Source organism: Galleria mellonella, unplaced genomic scaffold (genome assembly GCF_026898425.1).
Source record: "Galleria mellonella isolate WM207_F2 unplaced genomic scaffold, CSIRO_AGI_GalMel_v1 utg83, whole genome shotgun sequence".
Taxonomy (NCBI): Eukaryota; Metazoa; Arthropoda; class Insecta; order Lepidoptera; family Pyralidae; genus Galleria; species Galleria mellonella.
The window spans coordinates 3,220,021-3,235,069 of NW_026442162.1; the positions used below are offsets into that span (position 1 = coordinate 3,220,021).

Sequence of the window (15,049 nt, forward strand, 5' to 3'; positions counted from 1 at the left end):
CATGACAAATGAAAACTGTTTTTATTTATAAATCATATTTTTATAGTAAGTATATAAATATATTCGATACATTTAATATATACAATTAAAATTATTTAACACAAATTGAGTTTTGTTCACAATTCATAACAAAGAAAAAATAGTGATAATGAATATAATAACATACTAATGGCACCAATTTTTTAAAATGAAATCCTATTAATTAATGTGGAAGCTTGTACTCAATCATGCTTAAACAGCTGAATGGAATAGAAAAAAATTTGGTACACTCAGAGGCCATATCCTAATACAAAATAATTTGCATACTGTTTACTGCAGGCAAAACTGTAGTAGATATAATTTTTTTTTTGTTTGCAACTAGTATGCAACTGAGCAATTCTGTCGTGTTAATTTCAAAATATAGTTACAGGAGAAAGCATGTTGAGAAGGGGAAATATTTAAATCACTTAAATATAGATAATTTTAATAAATAAGCCCACAACATGTCCTATGACCAAGTACTCTTGGGCTTCGTCAATATCAAATACGATCTAAATACACCTTTACAGGCTACACAAAAGCTGCTACCAATGTAGCAGCTTTTGTGTAGCCTGTAAAGGTGTATTTAGATCTAGCTATTGAATTTCCCTTCTACTGTTTTAGGTTATGTTTATAGATTCATTAATACCCTAAACGTCAAGCTAGTAAACTGATTCTACTATATTCTTAGCTTTGATTGATAAAAAAAATATTTGCAGCTATACAATATTCGTATCACTGAATATTTCACAGTTAAATAAAGCTGATAATCAATCAAAAAATTTTATTGACTTAAGTCATAACAAAATACAAATAACAAGGATAACAATAAATAACAAGAATAACAAAATTATAAATACCATTACCTAAATATTTTCTTTCTTACGAGGTCTTCCTAAGTTCGTTGTTGGTAATATGAGCGTTCTCAATTAATGGCAACCAGAGTTCGATGGAGCTAATTTGCCGCTCCATGAATTGAATAAAATTTGGTACATGGGTAGGTTACGTCTTAACAAAAGCTATATTTATAAGGTTTTTTTTTTAAATACAAAATAGAAATAAGTACCCATAACTTGCAACGCGAATTCGAGTTGGATAAGCGAGGTGCGTCCTTACATATTTCTGGTTATATACCAACTGGCCCTGGTCGCAGCAATTGAAATAAAAAATAATAATTCTTTAAATATCGATAATAAACAATTTTAGTATTTTTTATACCACAAAAATGGCAAACAAGCATAAAGCCCGTCTGATGGTAAACGGTCACTGTAGCCTATGGACGCCTGCAACACTAGGGGTGTCACATGCGACCCTGAAATATTTATAAATTACTATTGACGTTATATTGCCACCTAGTCTCTCCATCTACAGTAATACATTTTATTTTATTTTCCTTTGTGAGTTTTGTCAAATGATGGTTGACATTATAGGCAGCTGCTGGCCACAAATGTTCCGGTGTCTCTGTATATATCAGTTTAACCAAGTCCATTTCATTTAATTGCTTATTTAAATTATTCTTTAGAGCTCCCAATATCTGTTCTTCTCTTTGATTTCTATGGGCTATATAGTATTCTATTTTCTGTATTGGTTCCTGTAAATAGTATTAAATAAATTATTGTATTTGAAATTATAAATTAAACTAGCAGGATTGACTAGAGCAAAACAATAGCAACATTAATAGCTCATGCAAAGTTCCGCAAAGGTGGTGCCATCTTTAACATAAACAACATCAACGGAACATTTAAAATGTAAACTAGGTATATTAATTTTTCTATCTATCAGTGTAGACTAAACCAGAGAGAACTTTATTTGTCTCATAAAAAAAATGGCAGCAGGTTTTAGCTACGTAGGTCCCGACATAGAATAGGCCACCACTACCTTTCACGTGGCTGTCGTAAGAGGCTAATGGTCTAAAGGACTATAGGTATAGGTGTATAGGTACTAAGGGAGCTTATGGTGGAGGTATGGGTAACAGCGTCCCTCTTAGAACATCACTAAAAGCCAAACTGCAGTTGCCAACCCGCATGCTAAGCATGGCAACTAATGGCAAAACCCTCCTTATGGGGGAGGCTATGTTCAACAGTTAACGACTGATAGAATACTGACGGCGCTATCGGGATAAATTGGTAGTAAGATATCCTATTATAACTAAATTAACATGAAATGTAACTCCTATTAATCACAAAAAACTATTATAAAAGTTGTTTCAGAATTGATTAAGATATACATAAAATCCCTGATGAGGTAGTCAGAGATATGAAGTAACTGTTTCAATTATTTGTGAACACTCGATATTTCACAAAGAATATTTGACACAAACTTGGCAGGCGATGACCTACCACTTCTCATCATTACTAATATTATAAATGTAAAAGTGAGTTTGTTTGTTACCTTATAGTGCTTTAACAGCTTAACCAATCACTATGAAATTTGGTATACACATACTACATGGGATGGGATTTTTATCCTGGTCAGTAAATGTGGGATACATTTACTGAATCATGCTGATAAATAGTAATAATAATGTTTCTTAAAATCAGTTAATTACCTCTACAACATTTCCGTGTCCTGGATATATCACCCTTGGCTTAAGTTCTAATATCTTATTCAAACTTTTCATATAAGTGTATAAGTCTTCAAATACTGCAGTGCCTTCGCCCAGTATGCAGTCTCCACTGAACAATATGTTCTCTTCCAATAACGTCAATATAACATGGTCAGTTGTATGGCCAGGAGTGTGGTGTACTTTCACTGTAGCACCTTCCACTTTGATCTCTTGTCCATCTGATAGCCAGTTGATGGGAATCTCTGTAGGCAGCTCACTGTCTGGACTATCATCAGAGCTGCGTTTGTGTTTCCATATTAGTGGTTTTGCTACAATTATTAAAAGTAAAATGAAAATATTTTTATTTAAATATAATCTTCATTTTAAATATTTTTATATAGCATTTTTATAATTCTAATTATTGCATATTATTGCTTGTATTTTTTCCATGTGGTGTCAGCATAGAATAAGCCACCCCTTCCTTTCTGGTGGGTGTCATAAAAGGTGACTAAGGAAGGGTGAAGGATGGGCAGCAGCATCCCTCTTAAAACATCTCCAAAGCACTGCAGTTGCCAAGCCGCCTGCCAAGTGTGGCAACTACTAGCAAAACCCCCTAATGGGGAGGCTTATGTTCACCATTGGTCAGTAAAAGGCTAATATGATGGATGATGCTTGTCTGTTTACATTTTCAGATCATAATACAGCTATACAACACAACTGCTTCACAGCAGAAATACAAATGGGACAGTAGTGCCCAAACAGACAATTTTTGTACAAAGCCCCCTCTGGTATATACTAATCTTTAAACCTCTGAAAAGCCGTTTTGACAAACCTTAAAAGCATACATCTTCTATTAGGCTAGGTGTACTAAGCCTCGGCTAAAATATAAATAAAAAAAACTATTATGACTAAATTTAGTATACTATTTATTATTATATCAGCCATTAATTGTCCACTGTTAAACAGGCCTTCCCTATAAGGGAAGTTTTGTCAATAGTTGCCACACTTGATAGTACCTGTGCTAAGTATGAAAAAAATACATATAAGTGATGTGAAAATACTTAAAAATGTGAACCTGCAATGCTGCCATATATGTTTTCCACTCCTCCAATGTGATCGTGATGCCAGTGAGTGACCACAATGTGTTCTATGTTCACCTTTTCTGACTGCACCACTTCAGATAAGTGTTTCTGGTATTCCTGCACATCTTTGTCACCAGTGTCTAGAAGAATGCGACTGGAATAAAAAATTATGTTAAGAACATGGAGTCTAGATTTTCAATGAAAAAATGATTATTAAAGTTTCAAATGTAGCAACCTCATATTGGCAAGTAGTGTTGGGCACTTTCTCACAAGATGAAAAATACCATAGTGCAAACAATATATGTAAGTGGTGCAGAATCATACTATATGGGAATGTATGAAGACATATGTTCAGCAGTAGACAATGGGTGGGTTGTATTTTTTTTTCGATTTAATGGGTGTAAATGAAATAATAACCCCACCTGCATTATCAATACACACTGAGAATGAAACGGCTGATAATGGAATGGTAATTCTGCCTGCACTAATGGCATGTGCGGAAGTTAGCACATCATGACAAATTTCACAATTATCACCCATGGTTTCCAGGAGGAACCGCGTGGAGGTCGACTTGATAGGAGGACCTGCTTGCAATAGTACGCAATCTAGTTACTAACAATCTCTTTTCCCCTTGGATGGATTATAATGATGATGAAGGTTTCGAAACATACTTTCTTCCTGTTCCAATTAGATATGTGTTAGTGCCTTGCAGTGTCATGGGTCCAGGGTTGCATCCTAGAATTCTTATAACTTGACTTGAGAGTTTCGTTACGGCCGGTATTACTGCTGCCATTTTACTAAAAACGTAAGAAAGTTGTTAGTTAGGTTTAAAGTCCACATTTAAAATCACACAACGCGATAAGATAATAAAAGATTCATTTACGGCACAATATAATTACTCTCGAAGTTTGCACTTCGTTCCTTCACGAAGATTATAGCAACTACAATTATAAACAGCAGAAATAAAAACATAATATAATAATATCATTCAAAATATTCTAATTAGGTTTAAATAAACTTTACTAAGTGTAAAATAAACGTGTTTACTTACGTGTTCTTTGCTAGGTAGATTTTGACTTTATTTATTTACCTATTATATTTTCTTCCAAGTAGCAGTTAAATGACATTTAATGACATAACATCGACAGCGCATGGACATTGCATTTGTCAACATGATAATTAAGAATAGAGTTGTTGTAATAAAATTTGTAATATAAAAAATGTACCTATTAAGTTAATGATTTACTAGTATCTTGCAGGTGCAAGTATCTCTAGTATGCAGGTCTCTAGTATCCATGCATATTAGAGACCACCTCTAAATCATTGCTGGGATTCACAAAAAGTCACAAATCGCAGCATACAATGCATTTAGTGTATTTAAAATAACTTTCTAGGGGTGGAGCTGTAGCCTTAAAAGTCATAATTATTACGTGCTGCCAGTCAAAAATTATATAAACAGAACCAAAATGTTTGTGTTGAATGTTCCTGTTATTACTTTGAACCATAGGTGGCAGTGGCAGTCATATAAATGAAATATTAGAATGGAAAACATTAATGTCTATTTATATGCAAAAACAATTTTACAATTTGAACACAAATTAAACATCAATTTTGGGTATTGTATTGTAATTATATTTCATGAAATACTATATATTTCAAATAAAAATGTATTTTTTTATATATTTTGTGTTCTGTGTTTATTAAGGAAAGTAAATACCACAACATACAATACTTCTAGTTTTTTTATATGATTATTCAATTTGTAGTTACGCAGGAAATACATACAAAATGGTGAAATTAATCTCTTAACATGGTATTATTTTGGTGTCAAACGAGTGTCAAAATTCGACTGTGTTTGACATAATCAGAAAAATGGCTGGTGCGCTGGCTCGAGTAATTCAAGGAACAAAATCACATTTAGGTCAGTAAATTACTCCTTTATATCCTAATATTAGTTTTATTTAATCAAATACTGATCACTAAAGTCTTTATATAGCAATACTTGGATTGTGGGATGTTATTTGTTGTTTGATGCGCAGTGGTTATCTTACATAATATTGACTATTGTTTCAGGGCTTGTTGGTCCCTTGGTGAACATCAGTAATGTGCCGGTACGATGCCAGCAAACGCAGGCACCACCCACCAAGAGCCAGTATGGACCCTTGGCAGATAGTGATAGAATCTTCACTAACCTCTATGGTCGACATGATTGGCGATTAAAGGGGGCACTTAGCCGCGGAGATTGGTATTTGACGAAAGATATTTTGTTGAAAGGCACCGATTGGATTGTCAGTATGTATCTCTATCAATTAGAGCATTTGTTTAATTTATAATTGGATAATTGCCATAAAAATATATGTTATTTATTGCTTATAGATGCTGCAGTCATATTATTACTCTGTATACTATGTTATTAATATTGCAATCCTGTTTCATCTGTAATTTGTAAATTTCAATACTAAATGAAAATAATAAATTTATAAATGTATTTGTTTTAAAAACTTATTTATAAAAAAAAATGTTATTTTAATATCTAAAAGTTATGATTACAACTTACAGATGAACTTAAAACATCTGGTCTACGTGGGCGTGGTGGTGCCGGTTTCCCCACTGGCATGAAGTGGTCCTTCATGAACAAGCCCTCCGATGGTCGTCCGAAGTACCTTGTGGTGAATGCTGATGAGGGTGAACCAGGAACATGTAAGGACCGTGAGATCATGCGCCATGATCCCCACAAGTTAGTTGAAGGTTGTCTGATAGCTGGACGGGCTATGGGAGCTTGTGCAGCTTATATTTATATCAGAGGGGAGTTTTACAATGAAGCCAGTAATCTACAAGTTGCAATTGCAGAGGTTTGTATTACTTATTATTTTATTTAACTGTTATTAAATAAATAGTGATAGACTAACATACAAATTGTGAGACAATTGGTAAGTTACCATAAAACACACATTATTTTATACTAGCTGTTACAGCTAACTTTCATATGAGGCATTGCATTTTCCTTTAATTTTAAATTTTCAATAGTTTTCAGATGCTTATATTATAAAATAAAATTATATACCAAATTGCAGCATTTTAGACTTAGTTTTGGCTATGTATTGATAGTTAGATAAACTATTTCATAAGCATAGATATATTTTTTCAGTTTCTAAACATATAAAGTTAACAATCAAATATTAATACATCTCTGACACTAGGTTAGAACTTTCCAACCAGGAAAATGTACACTTTAGGGCAGAGGTGGCCAACAGGTTATTCTACAGGCTACTATTAGTCCAGTCGATCATGGCAAGGCAAAAAATATAATATTTTGTTAATCTAGTGGAAGATGCTCAGATGCAATACTCACACTAATATAAATAAGTAGTGACTAAGAATAATTTTCAGTTTTGTTTTCCCTCTTAATAAAATAAAAAAATATTACAGTACTACATAATTGTGTACTGAACTATGTTGTTTCATTTGAGATTTCAAGATGTATATAATTGGTACATCACACATTGTCAGTAAACAGTATATCTAGGGTCCAGTAAAGTAGGCTACCCATGCTCTGGGGGGCATAGAGAGATGTCCACAGAGGTATATTAAATTTGCAATTTCAGAAGAAAAATTAACACATATAATATAAAACAGAACTAAGAATCGACCAATTGGTGTAACTTTTTGTTTGTTGGAAGTTTTTTTTTTATAACTTTGAATTAGAGTAAATAAATATTAATGTCTGCTATTTGTAATGACAAAATTTGAGTAGAGCATGAAAATTACGTTTAAAATGGGGAAATCTCAACAAAAAGAAAGGTTGAGAAAACCTGCATTAGATGAGATATTACTTTGTTCATCTTGTCATTCTTTAAATGTTAATGTAGTATTATATCCTTCCTCTGATATTTCTCTTTTCTTTGCATTCCAATCAAAAATACTATATACATTTTTATAAATATATTTTCAGGCATACCAAGCAGGACTGATTGGCAAGAATGCATGCGGTTCAGGCTATGATTTTGATGTCTTCGTACACCGTGGTGCTGGAGCCTACATTTGTGGCGAGGAGACTGCTCTTATTGAGTCCATTGAAGGTAAACAGGGCAAGCCACGTCTGAAGCCTCCATTCCCAGCAGATGTTGGCCTCTTTGGATGTCCTACCACAGTCAATAATGTGGAAACGATTGCTGTTGCACCAGTAAGTGTATATTGAGTATTTTGTTATGATATTACCTAGTGTGTTTTAATTCAAATATGTAAATGTTTTTTATTGCTGTTAATAAAAAAAACTGACTAGCCTATACAATGAAGGTGCTTTTTTACATAGACATTATAAAATATACTGTATGTAAATCATATAGTACTTCTATAGTGTGTTAAACTGGACTACTAAAGTTGCGGCTGTTGGTAATAAATAGGCTTGGAATATTTCATGAGTCACAAGTAAAATTTCATATGCAAGGCCATACTGAAATTTCATATTGCACTTCAGCTATGTTGCTGAACAAAGAGTGCTACAAACCGCTCTAAATGAAATCGCAATATTAGCTGTCTTCCGATTGTTAGTAATCTAAATATTAAAAGAGATTACTAACAAAACAATAAAATCACCGTGTGGTCCGGGCATAGAATGGCCACCACTTCCTTTCCTGTAGATATCTAAAAGCCTAACTGCGGTTGCCAACATGCCTGCCAAGCGTGTTGCCAACATGCCTGCCAAGCGGGCAAAACTCAAATCAAATCATATTTATTCGCTTGCTACATGGTACAATAAGACGTTACATACATATACAGGCACATAACATGCAACACCCTGCAGAGGTATGCAATTCTTCTTATGGGGACGGCTTATGTTTAGTAGTGGACAGTTAACAGCTAAAATAATAATAATATATGATAAATAGTTATGTATTCGTATTTAGGGCATCTACAAAACATTTCTTTTTTAATTTATTAGTATAATGTAATAATTCAAATTCAAATAACCTTTATTTAAATAGACTTGTTTAAAAGTACTTTTAAATTGTCATATCTTTTTTAATCTACTGCAGAGTTTGTAAAGTTGTTATCTGTTAAGAAGAGCCCGCAAGAAACTCAACAGTTACTCTTTTAAATTTCTGTTAACATTATGTGTATTTATTTAAATGTACTATGTCTAAAATTATATGGTCATTAAAAGCCATGCATGCTTGTCATTCAATAGAGGAATACACGCAATGTTTTTATATTATATTTCCTTCCTCAACCCTTTATCTTTACCTGTATCTATTTAATAAAATTCTACGTATCTCGATTTTTTTACATATCATTAAACACTGTTTTTCAGACTATATGCCGCCGTGGTGGCAAATGGTTCGCCTCGTTCGGCCGGCCCCGTAACTCTGGCACGAAGTTGTTTAATATCTCTGGACACGTGAACACACCCTGCACAGTCGAGGAGGAGATGAGTATACCACTCAAGGAGTTGATTGAGAGACACGCTGGCGGCGTCACCGGCGGTTGGGATAACTTGCTCGCCATCATACCTGGAGGATCTTCTACACCATTGATTCCTAAAGAGTATGTATTTTTTTATACTACTGGTAAACTATTCGATAGATTCATTCTGGTTAAACATCCTGGCGAATTTATCACAATGTACTGATCATTATATCATCATCATCATCATACACGCAGCCTAAATGGGAGGCTAAGCATGGGAAAGAGAGTAATTTAAATGTTACATTACTTGCTGAACATAGGCCCTCACCCTATTGTGGGGTTTTACCAGTAGTTGCCATGCTTGGCAGGCGGGTTGGCAATGTACTGATACTCATTGGTATTATTTCACTCTTTAATTCAATTTATTTGATAACAATATTACATTGTGTTGAATATGATAATTTTTTCAGATTATACAAGTACAAAATAGCAAACTTATAACAATTCAACAAATCAACAATGTTACATACAAATAACTCAATAATATTTGAATTAATATAAATAACAATTGCAAGGAAAAAAATCAGTACCAACTCCTTCCATTACACTGCATTCAAAGTCGGGCAGCTCGAATTGTTGACGATCGGCGCCCTACTGTCCGATTCGACCCACTGAAACTGCGTAGAGATGTTGCATCTCTGTGCATCTTCTACCGAATTTATCATGAAGTGCTCTGATGAATTGTTCGGATTGATATCTGCTGCTGATTTTCACCATCGTACAACCCACAATAAACTAAAATTTCAACCCAACTATCTGGACGAGTGGCGGTCTTCCACCGTTTGTTTTTCAAGGCACTTTCTCCTACGCACAACCACTCTTTGGAATCAACTTCCAGCAGCAGTATTTCCGAACCGATACGACATCATAACCTTCAAGAAAAGAGCATATTCCTTTTTAAAAGGCTGGTAGCACATCTGCAATGCCGTTGGTGTTGTGGGTGACCATGGGTGGCGGTAGTCACTTACCATCAAGTGAGCCACATGCTCGTTTGCCCCCTGTGTTGTAAAAAAAAATTGATTATTAATTTATTATTAAAATTCGTTTATTAGGTATTCCATTTGTATATACCGATAATGCAGGTAGTATTATCATTCTATTTTCACTCATTGGTATATAAAAGGTAGCTTGTGTGTTATACAATTAAAAATTCTTGATGTTTTGTACTAAGTCGCCTATGCGTTGAAAGTTTTAATCTTATATAAAACTTCCACAGTGTATGCACTACAGCTATAATGGACTTCGACGGTCTCGTAGCGGCGCAAACGTCCCTCGGCACGGCGGCCATCATTGTGATGGACAAGTCAACCGACATAGTGAAGGCGATCGCTCGTCTCATCATGTTCTACAAGCACGAGTCCTGTGGACAGTGCACGCCCTGCAGAGAGGGTGTTTCGTGGATGAATAAGATAATATACAGGTACAGTTTGCAGAAAATAGATTTAATATATCCATAGACTAAATTAAAAGAAATCTTTTCGTTAGTAATACCATTAAATATTTGCGACCGTTTGCCATGAAGGAAAAGAAAGAAAGATACCTTGTGCTCTGTATTAATAAATACTAACACTAGTTTTAAAAATGAATTTTAATGTTTAAAAATATACTGTATTATATCCAATATTTAATTTAAAACTTAGATTTTTTTTATCAACATATTTCAATCACATGGACGAAGTCACGGGTAATAACTAGTTTATAATATTAGTTACTTTACATGCAGGTAGACTATACATGTATGTTTATTTTGCAGGTTCGTCGAAGGCAATGCGTCACCTAAAGAAATCGACATGCTGTGGGAGATTTCCAAACAAATTGAAGGTTAGTGTGCGCCCGCGGCCGGCGTTATGAAACACAATATATGGTTTTTGTATTGTTCTCTCACCTTCGTTTGCACTGGTGACCTTATGTCTACCGACCTCTGTTGGATGCATTTGTGACCTTTGTATTTAATACAATTCATTTTAAAGTCTATTTATAGTAAATTATAATCACCCAAGTGTACTGAAGCCTCAACAAAAATTAGAATAAAAAAAAATTATACTAATTTAAATAGAGAAAGGGAATATAAATTCAATAAATTCAGTGTTAAAGAACATATTCAAATAAGTTAGTTGACATTTCAAAGATAGATCTATTTTCTTAATATAAATTACTTACGTTGTAAGTTTACATTAAAAACAAAATTGTTCCTCGCATACGCATTGTCGAAAGCGGCACATTGTTATTATTCTTGTGTAAGTGATTTTGTTTCATTTATACGTAAAATCTGTTTTTTACACATTTTACGTGTTTCCTTTGTGTATGTTCGAATAGGAATTGTAAAATATTATTACTTGTAAAATTAAAAATGGCGCGTAGATTTATTAAAAAAATAATAATGACGCGTTATCAACAATTGGTTGTTACATTTTAATCACTCTAAGAAGTATAGAATTGAACCTTTTATAAACATTTTTTTTTTATACAACTTAGATGTTAGAATGGCAAACAAGCTGACGGCCCCCCTGATGGAAAGTGGTAATCGTTGCTTATAGACATGAGCAGTACCATGAATATAACAAAGTACACCTATCCCCCGATTTACACGGTACTTGTTTTACACGTTTTCGCTTTTACACGGTTTTCCAAATAAGTTTTTTTTTTGTTTTTATTGCACTCTACTAAATGCTACTGTGTTTGAACACGTGCGCTGTGTACACATCTCACGGGAAATCCCGAGCTTTTGTGCTGACTTGCTGCACATGCACACTGTGTCTGTATTTCTTCGCATAAAATTAAAGTTTTATCTACGGAAAATTGTATTTGAGTGAAAGTTTCACAGTGTCAGAAAGATTAAATTTTTCATATTCGTAAATTACAAGTGGGTGCATAATTAAGATTTTTATAAATTAACATAAATTAAAAAAAAAGTTATAGGCTTATAATGTCGAAAGAAGTTAAAAGAAAAGTTATTTCTTTAGAAACTAAAATCGAAATTTTGGATCGCTTACGAAAGGGAGATAGAGTAGTAGATGTTGCAAAATCATATAACATGAACGAAGCTACAATAAGAACTATTACAATAATAATATTGAAAAAAATCACAACTCTTAAATAGCAAAATTATGCATTTTCTGCAAGCTTTTCGATTTACACGGTTTTGACTTGAAAATTTTTAATTTTCGATTTAATCGTCGCCTATAGAACGTATCTACCGTGTAAATGGGGATAGGTGTATACTGTATAATAAACTTTAAATTGACTTTTTTTCCGCTATATTCTCAATTTAAGTGAAAGGAAATTAATAAAATACTGTTACAGTGAACATAAATTCCTAGATCTTACTTTTTTATTTTTTTATTAATATAATAATAGAATTTTAAAGTTATGGTCACCTTCCTCAGGCCACACAATCTGCGCGCTTGGCGACGGCGCAGCGTGGCCGGTACAGGGTCTAATCCGTCACTTCCGACCGGAGCTGGAGCGTCGTATGCAGGAGTATGCCGCTGCCAATGGCCCAAGCAAAGCTGAGAGGCTCTACTAGCCTAGCACGATCTTCAGCTACACTAGAACATGCCTTGTTGACATGAGATTGGGCTGTAATATTGAATTTTAGAGTAATTTTGACGTAGGTATATAATCGTGATTCGGCAGTGAAAATCGGACTTCATTATCCAGTATGCAGAGTACTAGTAAATGTTACAAAGTTTCATCGTTACAAGATACTGGCTTAGTATTGTATTATAAAAACTTTATTGTACATACTTTATATGGAACACATTAGTGAAATGTAATAAACAATGGCGATCTTATCCCATAGAGGTTTCTCTTACAGTCAACCTTTGATAAGCTGTAAGTAAAACGATAGAATGTTCGAGGGTTAAAAATTGTATATCTAAAGATAAAATTTATAATATAGTACTTTCCTAGCTAGTACAATTTCGACATTATTGGCATTTCAATGGCACTATCAGAACATCAGCCCATTTTAGACTAGATATATCCTTTGCAGCTAATACCAGCAAAATAATGAAAAAATTAGATTTCTTTTTTAAAGAGTCATATATTTAAACCCCAATGGGATTATCAAACGATTAAAAATTGACAAGTATAAATCGTTTTACCTAGTGTAAAACGAGCTAGTGGTTACAGAAATTTATTCTATTACAACAAAATTCTAAATAAGCACACTAGCTTAGTTAGGACTGTGCAAATTGAATAATGTAATGTCTGCTGTATTAAACTAAAAGGGATGTAACTCAACCTAAAGGTTTTGAAACATGTATAAATTATTTTGAAAACGAACCCGTTCTTATCGTAATTCATTGTATTATTTATTATTAATCTGAAGCGGTAAGCCTAAATCACTATCAACAATATTTAGTCTATGGCCCAAATAGTGACTCATATGAGTTAAATAAAAACAATAACATGATTTTTTTAATTTAATTGTACAAAATATGTTAATAAAAATACTATAAAAAAAAAAATGTTTGTTTTTATTAACAATCCGAGTTGCGATATTGTTTTTCATGTATACAGACAGTCAGGTAAGTTCCATATTTACCTAATATAATAGGATCTTCTATTCAAGTGAACTTCTACTTCTAAGTGCGTATTCACCATTATGAATGATGAGGCACAATGGGAATGCCCTCACCCTAATAGACTTGTGAGGGAGGTAAGGGATTGTTAGCAATGAAACTGTTATTAGGTTGACCTCCACGTGTTTCCCACTGGAAACCATCGTGAACTATTCTTATTGAATTCGTCACGATGGGCTGACTTGTTTCATCCTCACCTATCATCCTTCACTGGTGCCCCGTCGATCACTGTAATGTTACAGACGTCCATTACAGTGATCTTTATCATATAACGGGCTGTATGCTTGTTTATCATCTTCGTGGTATAAAAAAAGTGTTTCCTTCAATTGAGATTTTTATCTAACGTGATATCTAAACAAGTAATGGAATCCATTACTTCTATATTTATTTCTTATATGTTATATACAGGTCAACTGTAATATTACTTTATTTAATGTATCCATAATATCATTTTTAAAAGTGCCTAAATCTTTACATTTGCGTAGTAATGTTTAGTCATCTATGAATAAAATACATTATTGGTCTCCTATGTCTGGAGAATCATTTATTTGTAGAAGAAATATAAATGGGCCCAGTATACTTCCTTGAGGTACACCGGTTTGATTAGTTCTAAATTAAAAACGTATTTCTTTGTACTCTTTCTTTATTGATTGTATTAGTTAATTCTTTGAATAGTTTATTCACGTGGCATTCTTTTAATTCCGAAATTTTCCTTTAGAAGTTGTTAATCGAGTTTTTCAAGTTAGTGCAGTATTTTCAACAGTTACAAAACATGATGTTAATTTAAAGAAGAATTAAAATATATTCAAACTTGACTGTAATCAATTATTAATTTCATTATATACTTAGTTAATAATTTGTTGCTGAATTAAGAAAAAAACCTAACACGACCACCGAAATAGCAATACGTCGCAATGGATAATGGTTATTGCGTATAATCCCTGACTTCCGCAATATTATAGGAAAGTTTAGACTAATACCTATGCTATCTTAATATTAGACAACTTTATCTGATATTTGCGCGTATTGTATCTACTTACCTACACGATAGAATATATTACGTGCTAAATACATACCTAGAAATAAATAAATTTTCCTTATTTCGCAATATATTGTAACCAAGTAACGATGATTTGTTACAAAGTAGATGCAAATTAGTGATGACGTTTCGATAATACGAGTACGTCTCTCATCAATATCTATTATATCTATACTAACATTATAAAGAGGAAAGATTGGTATTTTTATATGTTTGTAATGAATAAACTCAAAAACTATTGGACGGATTTCAAAAATTTGTTCACCATTAGAACGCTACATTATCCCTGAGTAACATAGGCTACAGATTATTT

The 15,049-nt window shown here is 33.2% G+C and overlaps 2 protein-coding genes across 3 annotated transcripts; one reads left to right on the top strand and one right to left on the bottom strand.

The window, feature by feature from the left end:
- Positions 1-2: 2 nt before the first annotated feature.
- LOC113516744 (beta-lactamase-like protein 2 homolog) lies at positions 3-4,807 on the bottom strand. 2 transcript variants are annotated; one of them, XM_026901210.3, is made up of 5 exons: positions 4,697-4,807; positions 4,317-4,442; positions 3,639-3,799; positions 2,567-2,892; positions 3-1,609 (listed from the first exon to the last, which is right to left on the bottom strand). In XM_026901210.3, exons 2-5 carry the CDS (start codon positions 4,436-4,438, stop codon positions 1,340-1,342), a joined length of 879 nt encoding a protein of 292 aa, XP_026757011.2. In that variant the 5' UTR covers positions 4,439-4,442; positions 4,697-4,807; the 3' UTR covers positions 3-1,339. The 2 variants fall into 2 exon arrangements, with proteins under 2 accessions (XP_026757011.2, XP_026757012.3); XM_026901211.3 differs by lacking the exon at positions 4,697-4,807 and adding an exon at positions 4,529-4,659.
- A 624-nt stretch (positions 4,808-5,431) lies between these two features.
- On the top strand, positions 5,432-13,583 carry LOC113516643 (NADH dehydrogenase [ubiquinone] flavoprotein 1, mitochondrial). Its single transcript, XM_052901873.1, has 8 exons — positions 5,432-5,566; positions 5,719-5,937; positions 6,205-6,497; positions 7,598-7,828; positions 8,957-9,189; positions 10,328-10,531; positions 10,865-10,932; positions 12,498-13,583. The coding sequence occupies exons 1-8, from the start codon at positions 5,518-5,520 to the stop codon at positions 12,635-12,637; spliced, it is 1,437 nt and encodes a 478-aa protein (XP_052757833.1). The 5' UTR covers positions 5,432-5,517; the 3' UTR covers positions 12,638-13,583.
- Positions 13,584-15,049: the final 1,466 nt, after the last annotated feature.

Excerpts from the sequence above, each read along its gene's own strand:
- LOC113516744 (XM_026901211.3), bottom strand. The coding sequence starts at position 4,617 with ATGTTTTTATTTCTGCTGTTTATAATTGTAGTTGCTATAATCTTCGTG. Across the intron at positions 4,443-4,528 it reads GAGAGTAATTATATTGTGCC|TAAAATGGCAGCAGTAATAC; the intron begins GTAAATGAATCT and ends TTACGTTTTTAG. Across the intron at positions 3,800-4,316 it reads CTAATTGGAACAGGAAGAAA|TCGCATTCTTCTAGACACTG; the intron begins GTATGTTTCGAA and ends TTTTTATTCCAG.
- LOC113516643 (XM_052901873.1), top strand. The coding sequence starts at position 5,518 with ATGGCTGGTGCGCTGGCTCGAGTAATTCAAGGAACAAAATCACATTTA. Across the intron at positions 5,567-5,718 it reads AGGAACAAAATCACATTTAG|GGCTTGTTGGTCCCTTGGTG; the intron begins GTCAGTAAATTA and ends CTATTGTTTCAG. Across the intron at positions 9,190-10,327 it reads ACACCATTGATTCCTAAAGA|TGTATGCACTACAGCTATAA; the intron begins GTATGTATTTTT and ends AAACTTCCACAG.